At 53.1% G+C, this 11,153-nt stretch overlaps 6 protein-coding genes; 3 read left to right on the plus strand and 3 right to left on the minus strand.

Moving 5' to 3' along the window:
- Positions 1 to 671: 671 nt before the first annotated feature.
- Positions 672 to 912, plus strand: GSBLH_T00007042001 (uncharacterized protein; the record flags this gene model as incomplete). The annotated part of the gene is made up of 2 exons (XM_013040300.1): positions 672 to 774; positions 803 to 912. The coding sequence occupies 2 exons, from the start codon at positions 672 to 674 to the stop codon at positions 910 to 912; spliced, it is 213 nt and encodes a 70-aa protein (XP_012895754.1).
- Positions 913 to 1,392: 480 nt separating this feature from the next.
- Positions 1,393 to 4,057, plus strand: GSBLH_T00001830001 (uncharacterized protein). XM_013040301.1 has 7 exons: positions 1,393 to 1,555; positions 1,593 to 1,832; positions 1,863 to 2,018; positions 2,047 to 2,505; positions 2,536 to 2,961; positions 3,003 to 3,836; positions 3,862 to 4,057. The coding sequence occupies exons 1-7, from the start codon at positions 1,409 to 1,411 to the stop codon at positions 4,024 to 4,026; spliced, it is 2,427 nt and encodes an 808-aa protein (XP_012895755.1). The 5' UTR covers positions 1,393 to 1,408; the 3' UTR covers positions 4,027 to 4,057.
- Positions 4,058 to 4,183: 126 nt separating this feature from the next.
- GSBLH_T00001831001 (uncharacterized protein) lies at positions 4,184 to 5,144 on the minus strand (the record flags this gene model as incomplete). XM_013040302.1 has 1 exon in its annotated part: positions 4,184 to 5,144. One exon carries the CDS (start codon positions 5,142 to 5,144, stop codon positions 4,188 to 4,190), a length of 957 nt encoding a protein of 318 aa, XP_012895756.1. The 3' UTR covers positions 4,184 to 4,187.
- A 1,178-nt stretch (positions 5,145 to 6,322) lies between these two features.
- GSBLH_T00001832001 (uncharacterized protein) lies at positions 6,323 to 7,586 on the minus strand (the record flags this gene model as incomplete). The annotated part of the gene is made up of 4 exons (XM_013040303.1): positions 6,323 to 6,523; positions 6,553 to 6,983; positions 7,183 to 7,276; positions 7,305 to 7,586. The coding sequence occupies 4 exons, from the start codon at positions 7,584 to 7,586 to the stop codon at positions 6,323 to 6,325; spliced, it is 1,008 nt and encodes a 335-aa protein (XP_012895757.1).
- An 893-nt stretch (positions 7,587 to 8,479) lies between these two features.
- On the plus strand, positions 8,480 to 9,068 carry GSBLH_T00001833001 (Methylmalonyl-CoA epimerase; the record flags this gene model as incomplete). XM_013040304.1 has 3 exons in its annotated part: positions 8,480 to 8,497; positions 8,531 to 8,665; positions 8,696 to 9,068. 3 exons carry the CDS (start codon positions 8,480 to 8,482, stop codon positions 9,041 to 9,043), a joined length of 501 nt encoding a protein of 166 aa, XP_012895758.1. The 3' UTR covers positions 9,044 to 9,068.
- On the minus strand, positions 9,069 to 10,958 carry GSBLH_T00001834001 (uncharacterized protein). XM_013040305.1 has 11 exons: positions 10,904 to 10,958; positions 10,745 to 10,873; positions 10,633 to 10,706; positions 10,460 to 10,602; positions 10,317 to 10,429; positions 10,139 to 10,283; positions 9,786 to 10,105; positions 9,519 to 9,755; positions 9,441 to 9,488; positions 9,378 to 9,410; positions 9,069 to 9,347 (listed from the first exon to the last, which is right to left on the minus strand). The coding sequence occupies exons 2-11, from the start codon at positions 10,845 to 10,847 to the stop codon at positions 9,106 to 9,108; spliced, it is 1,458 nt and encodes a 485-aa protein (XP_012895759.1). The 5' UTR covers positions 10,848 to 10,873; positions 10,904 to 10,958; the 3' UTR covers positions 9,069 to 9,105.
- Positions 10,959 to 11,153: the final 195 nt, after the last annotated feature.

Here is an 11,153-nt window from a genome sequence, read left to right on the forward strand (position 1 = left end):
GCGATTCTGAGTGCTATTGCGAGCATTGCGCGGAGAAACTCCCTCCCGAAACCCGCGGGAAACTCGAATTGGTGGAGGGAGTTTCCTCCCCACCGGGGGCAACCCAGGGAAATCAGGGAAATCAGGGAAATCAGGGAAACGTGGAAATTCCCTCGAAATTGTTCCGAAGTCGCCAGGGATTCCTCAACATCTGCCAAGAAAACCACCTCCATTTCCACGAAGTCGGTTTGGGCGGGAGATTGGATGTAGCTTCGCCACGCGCGGTACAGTTCCGCGGTTATTTTGTATCTCGCCCAGCATGACGACGATCTGCTCAGTGGCTGCTTCTGTAGCGAGGTAGAACCGCGGGGAGGGTTTCACCGCAGTGCAGGTCGCTGATATTCGCGGGGAATCGGTTCCACTGCGCGACGTGTCGGAATTTCAACCTGTGCGGCGATTGCAATCTCTGGTTTCGTCATCCGCATCCGCTGATTCCCGTCGCCGTCGATTCGAACCGCCCCCTAAAAGGGGAAACGGGGAATTTGGAGCTCGCTTCCGCGGGGATGAGCAGGATGGAGAGTGATGGCGAGGTTTGCGGGAATGAGGGCGAACGGAGCGCCGCACACATCGTGGAATGTGCGGAGATGGAGGGAAAAGGCTGGAACCGCGGGGAATACAGCGATTTGGATGACATGCTGCTGCATGTTTTTTCTTGTCATCGTTCGGACTGCAAGCGGTCGAATTGCCCGCAGCTAAAGAAGCAGATTCTGCACGCATTGACGTGCTGCGTGGATAGTGAGGGTTAATGAAGGGTTGTGAGTAGATTGCGAGACGTGCGAAGGCGTGAAGCGACTGCTGGAAATCCACTCGGAGAGCTGCTTAAAGAAGGACTGTAAAGTGCCTTCTCTTTTGCCGTCGGTGCGAAATCAATGAATGATAGAAATAACGGCTATTTTTGGCATTTTCTGTTTGTTTCATAGATTCGTTCTCGTAAGAGATTGGATATTTTTAAAGATGGATAATCAGACTCGGAAAGACAACCAAGACCAGGACCAGCCTGAATCTGTGTTGAACATCATCCGCAAGGAGTTTTTCGATTTGGGAGGGCACGACAAGGACGACGATTTAAAACGTTCGCTCTAGAAGCATGGTTTTGATTCTATGTAGGCTCTCCGTTCTATGGACTCACAAAATCGGCCGTTCTGCAGGAATGCAGAGCCTTTAACAATCCAGACGTCGTAACCAACAAGCCGGACTTGTGCTGCTTGCTCATGGCGAAAGTGCTCTATCTGGTGATTGTGGAGGGCGAAACCCTCACCAACAACGAAGTGAGTGACGTTTTCTTCGGCGCTACGAAGCTGTTCCAAAGCCAGGAGGTATTTTTCTCTCTCCCTATGACTCTGATTCGTTCTAGCCGAACCTGCGTCGCATGGCCTATCTGTTCATCAAAGAAATCGCCGAAAAGACCTCTGCGGAAGAAGTTATCATCATCGTGAGCACACTCCTCAAAGACCTCAACTCGGACAACGAACTCTTCCGAGCGAACAGTCTCCGCGTACTCTCCCGCATCCTCGACGTAGGATCGATCATGCCATCCTCCTCATCATCATTAGGCCTCGCTCCTCTCCCAAACCGAGCGTTACATCAAGCAAGCCATCGTCCACAAAAACCCGATCGTCGCCTCCTCCGCCCTCCTCTGCGGCCTCTACCTGCTCAGCGTGAGTCCGGAGGCGATTCGTCGCTGGTCCAGCGAAATCGGCCAATCGCTGAATTACGCCGACGAGATGGTCCAATACCACGGTTTTCTCCTCCTTTTCGCCATGAAACGCAACGACCGGCTCGCGCTCGCCAAGGTGGTTCCACGTTTCCACGATTAGGGGTAGTTGGTGGCGCAGCTGCAGCAGCGATTGCCGTCTTCGCCGTTGGCGGTCTGCCAGCTTCTTCGTGCCGCCATTTTGCTGCTTCGCGAAGATCCCGCGCAGGAGCTTCGCCCCGCGCTTTTTGACCTCCTTGTCAAATGTCTTCGCCACGCCAACGATGTCCCCGCGGTTCTCTCCTTCTCTCTAGATGGTCGCCTTCGAAGCTGCCCGCGCGTTTCTCCGTTTCCCCGATCTGACCGAGGCGGAGCTCTCCCCCGCGGTGAACATGCTGCAGATCCAGCTGGGCTCGTCGCGCGCGGCGAACCGGTTTGCCGCGGTTCGGCTGCTGCACGAGTTGTCACGGCGGAATCCGGCGAGCGTGGCGAGCTGCAACGGGGATCTGGAGGTTTTGGCGGGCGACGCGAACCGGTCGATCGCGACGCTGGCGATCAGCACGCTGCTGCAGACCGTCGACGAGGCCCGGTATCCCCGCGGGGACGCGCTGACCCATAGGATCGACGGCCTGCTGAAGCAGCTGAACGGGACAATGGCCGATCTGGACGACGAGTTCAAGCAGCTGCTGGTGCGGTCCTTGCTGAGCTTGACTGAGAAATTCCCGGAGAAGGTCTCGGCAATTCTCGCCTTCCTCGGCTCGCTGCTGCGCTGTGTAGGCGTCCCGCGGAGATGTGAGCGCTAGGAGGGGTCGGAGGCGCTGAAAACCGCGATTGTGGATACGCTGATCGCGATTATGCACGCGATTCCCGCGGCTATGGAGCCGGTTCTGCTGCAGCTCTGCGAGTGCATCGAGGACTGCGATTTCCCGCGGGTCATCATCCGCGTGCTGCACGTGTTATCCGCGGAAGGCGCCGCCGCGGTGGCGCCCGGGCGTTTCACGCGGTTTCTGTACAACCGCGTGATTTTGGAGGGAGCGGCGGTGCGCGCGGCGGCCATCCAGGCGCTCGGGCGTTTCGCCGAGAGGGTCCCCGCGGTGCGGCGCGGCGTGGAGACGCTGCTGCGCGGGAGTCTGAGCGACGAGAACGACGAAGCGCGGGAAAGAGCCGTTGCCGCGCTCGTGGCACTGCGGAATCTGGACGCGCAGAGAGGGGTAGAAACGGGGAAACCGGTCCAGTCTAGGAAGAAGGAGCAGCCGGAGACCGATCGGAGAAACTGGAGAAACCGGGGAAACTGGACGCGGGGAACCTGCGGGAGCGGCTGCTGGCGGCGCGCGAGCAGAACGTGGAAACCATCGATTTCGAGCATCTCCCCGCGGTAATCGCCAAGCCGCGTCGCGAGGAGGCGTCGGCGGCGGCGTGCTCTTCCCCGCGGGAGTCGTTGTCCGTCCCGCGGGAATCGTCGCAGAGCTGTGTGCTGGAGCAGGCGGAGTTCGCGGCGTTCGGGAGCGTGGTGCGGAGCAGTCCCGCGGTGCGTCTGACGGAGGCGGAGACGGAGTACGCGGTGAGCGTGCGGAAGCACGTGTTCGCTCGGCACGTGGTGCTGGAGTTCAGCGTGGAGAACACGATCGAAGGCCAGGTCATGACCGACGTGACCGTCCAGCTCGCTCTCCGCGACGGCGACGCCGCCTGCTGGACGCCGCTCCTCGCGCTCCCCGCGGCCACGATCCCCTGGGGCTGCGCGGGGACCTGCTTCGCGGCGCTGGGGTTCGATCCCGCGGGAGGCGTGCCCGAGGCGGCGTTCGGCGCGACGGTGAAGTTCGTGGCGAAGGACGTGGAGGAGGAGGAGCTGGACGACGTGGACGCGATCGAGGGCTTCGAGGAGGAGTATCCCGTCGAGGACGTGCTCCTGAGCTTCCCCGACTTCGTGGCCAGACCCGCGGTGAGCGACTTCCGAGCGGCGTGGAGCGAGGTCGGCGAGGCGCAGGGCGAGGCCGTGGAGAAGGTGACGCTGCCGTTCGAGGACGTGGAGACCGCGGTGAAGCAGATCGTGGAGGTGATGGGGCTCGCGCCCATGGAGGGAAGCGAGCGCGTGCCCATGGGGGTTGTCGTGCAGGAGGGATGTGACGTAGGCCACCAATCATACGCTGCTGCTCGCGGGACGCGTGCTGGGAGAGACGCTGGTGATGGCGCGGTGCCAAGTGATTCTGAGCCAGCAGTACGGATGTGTGCTGAAGATTGCGGTGCGGAGCCAGGATCCCGAGCTGACGCAGACGGTGTTGTCGCTGGTGCAGTAGAGAGAGGAAGGAGGAAGAAGAGGAGAATTGTTTCTTGTTTGTGTGAATAATAATCATAATAAAAGACATGGCTATGATGATCGCTTCTCTACTATTCTATTCCATTCTCCATTCGAAAAACAGTACAAAAAAACGCGCGTACTACAACAAACATAAATCACTTAGAAGACGGGATAGACAGAGCTGTAAGTAAGAGCGCAGCGACCCATTCCGCCCACATCCTTCTCAATACGGCAGTAACCCTCTTCACCCCAGTCAGCACCCCAGGAGTTCTTGATGATCCAGTACTTCAGACCAGTCTCAGCATCCTTATCATAACCCACAGCCAGCACAGCGTGGTTGATGGACTCAGAGCATCTGGTGATAATACCCTTGTCGTAGAGCTGCATGGCAGTAGCATCGAGCACAATGGACACGGGGGTCTTCGACACAGCAACAGCCAGAGAATCCTCATCACCAACAGGCAGCTGCACCTTGTCCACAGACTGCACAGCAACCTTGCAAGAAGACTCCTTGCACTCAGCATCCACACCCTTGTAAGGATAATCCTCCTCAGTGCACAGACCGTGCTTGGTCACGTAATCGACAGCGCTCCAAGGCCAGCCTCCGCTGCAACCGAAGTTCTCGTACTCAGGATCACGAGCGCAATCAACCAGCTGCTGCTCAGAGAGAGAGACGAGGTTGCCGGTCTTCAGGAAGTAAGCTCCCTCAGTGGTTCCAGTAGTAGAGAAAGCCCAGCAGGATCCGCACATTCCCTGGTTCTTGACGGGGGTAACAGCTCCCTGTTCTCTCCAGTCGACGCGAGCAGGCACATCACCAACAAGAGTAGTCTGGCGGGTACCACGGGTCTTGGGATCCTTAGCGCATCCGCAGAACTTGTAAGCGAACTCCTCAGCACTCACATCAGCAAACTTGTTCACACCAAGGGTCCAGGGGAGGTTCTTAGCATTGTGCTCCTTGATCTTAAGGAGGTTGTCGTTGAAGACGCGCAGACGGTATCTGGCTTCCTCAGGAGCAGCATAGGTCTTTCCATACTTGCTCATGTAGCTAGTAAACTCGGAATTACGCAAGTTGACACTAAGGGCAACAGCGAAAAGAACAAAGAAAATGGCCTTCATAGCTTACAAAAATAATATGAGAGATGATAGATAATGACGCATGATGTCGCTCTATCAGATCATTGGATGAACCATTTTAATGTGTAGGGGGTGGTCATGAACACAAATCTTTTGTTCCGATTTTGTGTTTCATTTGTGGATCCTGTATATGATCGCTTAATTTTCTTTGAGATAATGTAGAAAATGCGATTTAGCTACCAGATATTATGGTTTCGATACTATTATGATCGAAACTTGGATCCGATCAATAGATGCGATATTACTTTAAACAAACAACAAACTAGGATGTTTTGAAATACTGTTGCTGTAAACCAGCAGCTAGACCTAGCAAAGAGTTTCCTTTGGTAGTGCTCTTGGTTGAAGAGGAAGTAAATAGACTAATAGGATTACTGGAAGATGGGGAGGTTTGAAAAGCAGATGTTGAATTGAACCTTGTGTGTTCTGTGTTTCTATATTGATTTTGCAAAATAGGAGAGGGTATACATTGTCGTGGTGTTGGATTTTCGAGGTTCGGTCGAGGAATTGCTTGTGGAGTAATTCCTTGCGAACTATAGGAGTTGGTGGAATTGTTGAGTTTAGGAGCTTGTGAAGACCGCTGCTGCGCAGAGAATGACGCTTGGAACAGAGTGTTCAATGGAGTAATGTGGGGTCTTGGTTCTCTAGGAGGTCGGGGCTGATTCAAGGGATTAAATGAATTGTTTATAGGATTTCTGGGAGGTCGGGGCTGATTCGAAGGATTGAATGAATTGCTTATAGGATTTCTGGGAGGTCGGGGCTGATTCGAAGGATTGAATGAATTATTTGTAGGATTTCTAGGAGGTCGGGGCTGATTCGAAGGATTGAATGAATTATTTGTAGGATTTCTAGGAGGTCGGGGCTGATTCAAGGGATTGAATGAATTATTTGTAGGATTTCTAGGAGGTCGGGGCTGATTCAAGGGATTGAATGAATTATTTGTAGGATTTCTGGGAGGTCGGGGCTGATTCAAGGGATTGAATGACCCATTCGCAGAATTGAATGGATTCGACGATTCCCTGTTCCCATCCACTTCCTTCCTCTTGTTTCCTCCCTCCCTTTCCGCCTCCTTTCCCTCCTCTCCTTCATTTCGCATCGCCTGCTGTCTGCTATACGACACATACTTCCTTCCCTGCGCCATCGCCGTATAGAACGCGATCACTCTACATGCCACCCTTCTCTCTCCCCCACTTCTTATTCGTCTTCACCTCGCTCTCTCGAAACCCCTTCACACACATCCGGTCCGACCGCACGCCTCGACTCAGCGCCACGTACGTCATCCCCGCTTCGAACACGCCCGTCAAATCCACTTCCAGCAGATCGATCGTCATGCCTTGCGATTTGTGGATCGAGATCCCCCATGCCTACGTTCAACCCTTCTCCCCAACGCTACCAGCTTCAATGGCAGCTGCTTCCGCGTTGCCACGACGTGTCCGCCCGATTCTAGCGAGAACTCCTGCATCTCCACCGTCTTCACCAGCTCGCCCAGCGGCGTCGCGAAGGTCACGACGGGCAGACGCGGCTTGTCCTGCCCGCTGGACTTGAACGAAGTCACCACGCCGCGACATCCGTTCACCAGGCCTTCGCCTACGGAAAGGTTCTTCACCAGCATGACTTGCGCGCCGCGCTTCAGCACCAGGCGAGAAGGCGCTTGGCAGCTCTTGCGCAGCTGGTAGCAGGCGCCTTCGTCGTCGCCCGAATCGATGCATACGTATTCGGTAGGAGGCGCGGGCAGAGCGTCGAGCTGCTGCTGGTTGTAATCGTCGACGTTGCGATTGAAAGCGAAGAGTCTGAATGAAAAAAGAGACGAAATCCGACTTTGTACTCTGCACTGTCACTGTGCTTTCATCCTCTTCTTCTTCTTCTTCTTCTTCTTCTTCGTAGTCTGATTCCTCGATCACCTTTCGGTTCACTGGCTTCTCCTCCTTCTTCTTCGAAGCCACTGTCAACGGCTGAATCACATTCTGTTCCATCCTTCGAATCAACTGCAGCGAAGACGCGGACACTCTTCCCTACTCCTCACCTCGTTCTCCCTCCCCAACATATCGAACCTCGCGCAGAAGCGCCTGCAGCGCTGGATCCTTCTGCCGAAACACCTTCCGCATGATCATTGTGTGCTACGTGGAATCCTGCTTCCTCGCCTACCTCCACAACCGCGTTCCACCACCGCGCCTCAAAGCAGAAGATCACGCCGTTTCGTCCCAGTCCCACCGGAGGGAGCTGGAAGAAATCGCCGCAGAGAACCACTTGGATGCCTCCGAACGGCAGATCGTTGCAGCGAAGCACGCGCGCTGTGTACTCCAATGTGTCGAAGAGACGACCGTCCAGCATGGAGATCTCGTCGATGATCAGAACGCTGCAGGTTTTCCAGCGATCCACGGCGCCTTCGTTCTGGCGGATCTTCCGAAGTGTGTAGTTTAAATCCATCTCGGCAATGCCCAGACCCGCAAAGGAGTGAACGGTGATTCCTCCGATATTGCAAGCGGCGATGCCCGTCGAAGCGGTCACGAACACTTTTTCCTTCCCCACCTGCTCTTGGAGCGCCTCAACAAGTGCTCGGAGCAGATAACTCTTTCCAGTACCCGCATCCCCTGTGAAAAACACATTCTACAAACTCGCGCAAAGGAAGAACGACTCACATATCCCTTCAGTACGACTTCGAAGATTTTCTTCTGTTCTTCCGATAGATTGGACCCGTAGTCACTTAGCAGAGTGCCGATTTCTCTAAAATAGCTCAACAAACAATACAACAAACCTTTCACTCTTCTCCTTATTCGAAATTGGATCGTCTATATTTTCTAGTCGCTTTTCGGGAAGTCGAAATCGTGTACTACACAATCGATTATACAAACAATCCATACTTTCCTTGTCTATACGTAGAATTTCCTCTATATTGCCTCTTTCTTCCCGTTGGCGGCATTGCGTTGGATTGTCCCTGTGAAACCACTCGAATTGTTGGTTCGGCGCTCGATTGTCCAGAACTCCTGCAAGCAAGGCCGGACAATGCTCTAGAAATGTCCATAGCCAAAATCGGAGCGAGAGAAAGAAAACTATAAAAATGGTGGCAAAATTGAAATCGCGATATTTGTATTTGTGCGCGATGTACAACATAATTAAATGTGCAAAGTTCTCGAATTGACTGCATATTTGACAAAAGTGTGCTCAATGCCATTATTGCTTATGATACACAAAGTTTTCATAGAGGATCGACAGCTCGCTTTCTATTTTGTGAGAAATGTCTTGAATAGGGGTTGGGCGTTTCGTTGGGTTCTCTGATTTCCCCAATTCTCCCATTCGCATCTCATATTTAGTTGTTTGAAATGCTCGCTAACTTCGCTGTACGTTGCAGTGGAGGGGCTCTGATGTTTTAGAGACGTGCCTTCGCCACCGCTAAGCCCTACAGAATTCTGGGTATTCAGCAGATTGCTATTGGTGGAACCAGCAAGACTGCCCTCCAGAACTTGTGGATTGACATCTTCGGTCTCGAGAAGATCCACTCTTTCGAGGTGAGTGTTTTTGCGAGCAATGATCGCTAGTCCACCAAGGAGAACGTGAAGGAGGATATCCTGCGCTGCGGAAAGGGACCCATGGCCGTGGAGGTCGACATCATGGAGCCTTATGATCCTGCCAAGAGCCCCAAGGTGAACGTTCCCCCACTGAACCACATTGGTCTGTGGGTTGATGATCTGCCTGCCTGCGTGAAGTACCTCCAGGAGAAGGGCGTGCGTTTCACCCCTGGCGGTATTCGTAAGGGTGCTGCTGGTTACGATGTGACCTTCATCCATCCTAAGGGCAAGGAGCCCAACCCTCTGAGCGGAGAGGGAGTTCTGATTGAGCTGGTCCAGGCTCCTCAGAACGTGATTGACTACTATGAGAAGCTGTAAAGGAAAAGGTTTAATGCAAACAGAATCCATGTTTATTCTAAAACACTCGAAAGCACAACTAACTAGGTGATTTTCAGCTCGCTGTCCGGTGTGTTGTCCGACAGAGCGTCCAAGAACTTGGGAGAGATCGTATTCGCTCGAAGCTCCGCAGGGTTGCCCATATGCTGCGAGTCCACGCTGTTCAAGTGCGGCGGGTCCGCGAAGCCCCTCATATCCGTCGTGGACCAAGGCTCGATATGTCCGTTCGAGAACTGCTGCATGTACGACGACTGCGTGGACGGCAAGTCCGTGGAATCAAAGGTCCCTACGCCTCATCCATCCCCCTCTGCCTCACATCGCTGCACACGGATGTTCATCCCCGGCTGGTCTACGTCTCAGATCCTTCCCTCGCCCCTACAATCCGTATCCGACTCCATCCACGCAGAGCTGAACGACTCCGCGGGGCCTGGAAGTGACTGGAGGCCACCGAACCCACCTCGATGGAACTCCGAGTCTTCCGGACGCAGCGGGATTTCGTTACTGAACCGTCTCCCAGCGCTTCCCGAGAGATTGGAGCCGGTCCGGTGGCCTGCTGAGGGATGAGCGACGATGCTGTGAGTAGATCGCGACGGCGAGGATGTCGACGAGGATGACGACGAGGGCGTCGACGAGGGCGTCATGAGCGGCACGTCCGACTTCGAGGGAGTTGGCGTCGGGATGGCTCCGATCACCACTACGGATCAGAGTCGGAGCGAACGATCACCGCAAGCGTCGCTCGAGGACGTGTCTGTATCCTGCAAGGGCTTGGTAGCGGAGAAACGGACAGAAAACACGGGCTGTACGGGCGCGCTGGACGAAGTCGTCTTGACCCTTTGCGTCACCTGGATTGCCTGTGAGGGCTGCGAAGACTGCGAAGGCTGCGCTGCGAAAGTTGGCTGAGCAGAATTGAAGGGGTGAGGAGTGCTGATAGAGACTTTGGATTGGTCGTTCTTTTCGTTCTTTTCGTTCTTTTCGATGGAATTGGCGCGCTCCTGCATCTCCTGCTCCTTCTTGGCCTTTTCTAACTGCATAAAGTGTGAGTATCTAGATGGTTGGGGGAGAAGGAAGCACACGTACGTCGTATTGCCTTCTATGTAGAGACGAATGTGGAAGATGAGCAGGTCCATCGTCAAATAAAGGACCATGATGTTCAGAATCAAGTATATGATGACAGCGACGAGGTAGCACACTGGCGAGAAATTTGACCAGAAAAGAGTTGCTACTAGAGTGGTCAGACACAGAGAAAGCGAGGTACAGAGTTTATCTATCAATTCTCCTTCCACAAAATAAAGGATTATTATGATGAAAGACACCACGATCAGAAAAAAGCAAAGAGCACAAAGAGATACTAGAATACAGAAGAAAGGTCTACAACTCGAAGCATTCGTAAAAATGTACCTATAATTTCTTTTCCCAATACACGTATTTAACCATTTGCAGTGATGATCGAATTCTTCAACACACTTATTACAAGGAGAACAATGCTCTGTAGAAGATTTCACCCGTCTCCTACATAAATAGCAATAATGTCCACGTCCAATCTATTGCTCGTTCCAGACAGACTACCCTACATTGGTTTCTTTCATCGGGTCTGCAGGATCGATCCAGGTTGTCACAATTGCCGATATACCAACCACAATTTCTCCTATACTAGATACAACATAAAAGATAATATTATAAGGCCATGGAAATAGCTGTCCAAAGAGAACAATGCCAAAAACCACAATAATAACGTATAATAGCCATGAGCACACTTGGTAAATGTGCCATGGCCACTGAAAACCATTCTTCCGCGTCCTGGGAAGATTAGCACTACTTCTCAGCAAAGCGACTCATTACTACCTCATTAATAATACTACTTAATGGAAGCAATAATTCCACTCCGAAAGTAATCAACAGACTCAAACATGAAGAAGGGATACAAATGGAAGCGATCGAAACTGGAATTCCAAAAATACGGCGTTGTCTGCTCCAAATCGGGAGAGACTGTCCTTGATTTGCCTCCCGATTGCATTCAATATGGATAAGAAGTGAAGAGGAATACGGGACTGAGTCCATTGATTCTGCCATTCTTTGTGTTCTGAATGGCCTA

Source organism: Blastocystis hominis, assembly GCF_000151665.1.
Source record: "Blastocystis hominis, Singapore isolate B (sub-type 7) whole genome shotgun sequence assembly, scaffold_14".
In the NCBI taxonomy this organism is placed as follows: domain Eukaryota; class Bigyra; order Opalinata; family Blastocystidae; genus Blastocystis; species Blastocystis hominis.

What these genes read in the sequence shown, in the direction of transcription:
- GSBLH_T00001830001 (XM_013040301.1), top strand. Translation starts at nt 1,409, where the DNA reads ATGGCCTATCTGTTCATCAAAGAAATCGCCGAAAAGACCTCTGCGGAA. An exon ending in TACTCTCCCGCATCCTCGAC is followed by an intron (nt 1,556 to 1,592) that starts GTAGGATCGATC and finishes CATCATCATTAG; the next exon opens with GCCTCGCTCCTCTCCCAAAC. An exon ending in ACCGGCTCGCGCTCGCCAAG is followed by an intron (nt 1,833 to 1,862) that starts GTGGTTCCACGT and finishes GATTAGGGGTAG; the next exon opens with TTGGTGGCGCAGCTGCAGCA.
- GSBLH_T00001834001 (XM_013040305.1), bottom strand. Translation starts at nt 10,847, where the DNA reads ATGGTTTTCAGTGGCCATGGCACATTTACCAAGTGTGCTCATGGCTAT. An exon ending in TACATAGAAGGCAATACGAC is followed by an intron (nt 10,106 to 10,138) that starts GTACGTGTGCTT and finishes CCAACCATCTAG; the next exon opens with ATACTCACACTTTATGCAGT. An exon ending in GATGGAGTCGGATACGGATT is followed by an intron (nt 9,411 to 9,440) that starts GTAGGGGCGAGG and finishes TCTGAGACGTAG; the next exon opens with ACCAGCCGGGGATGAACATC.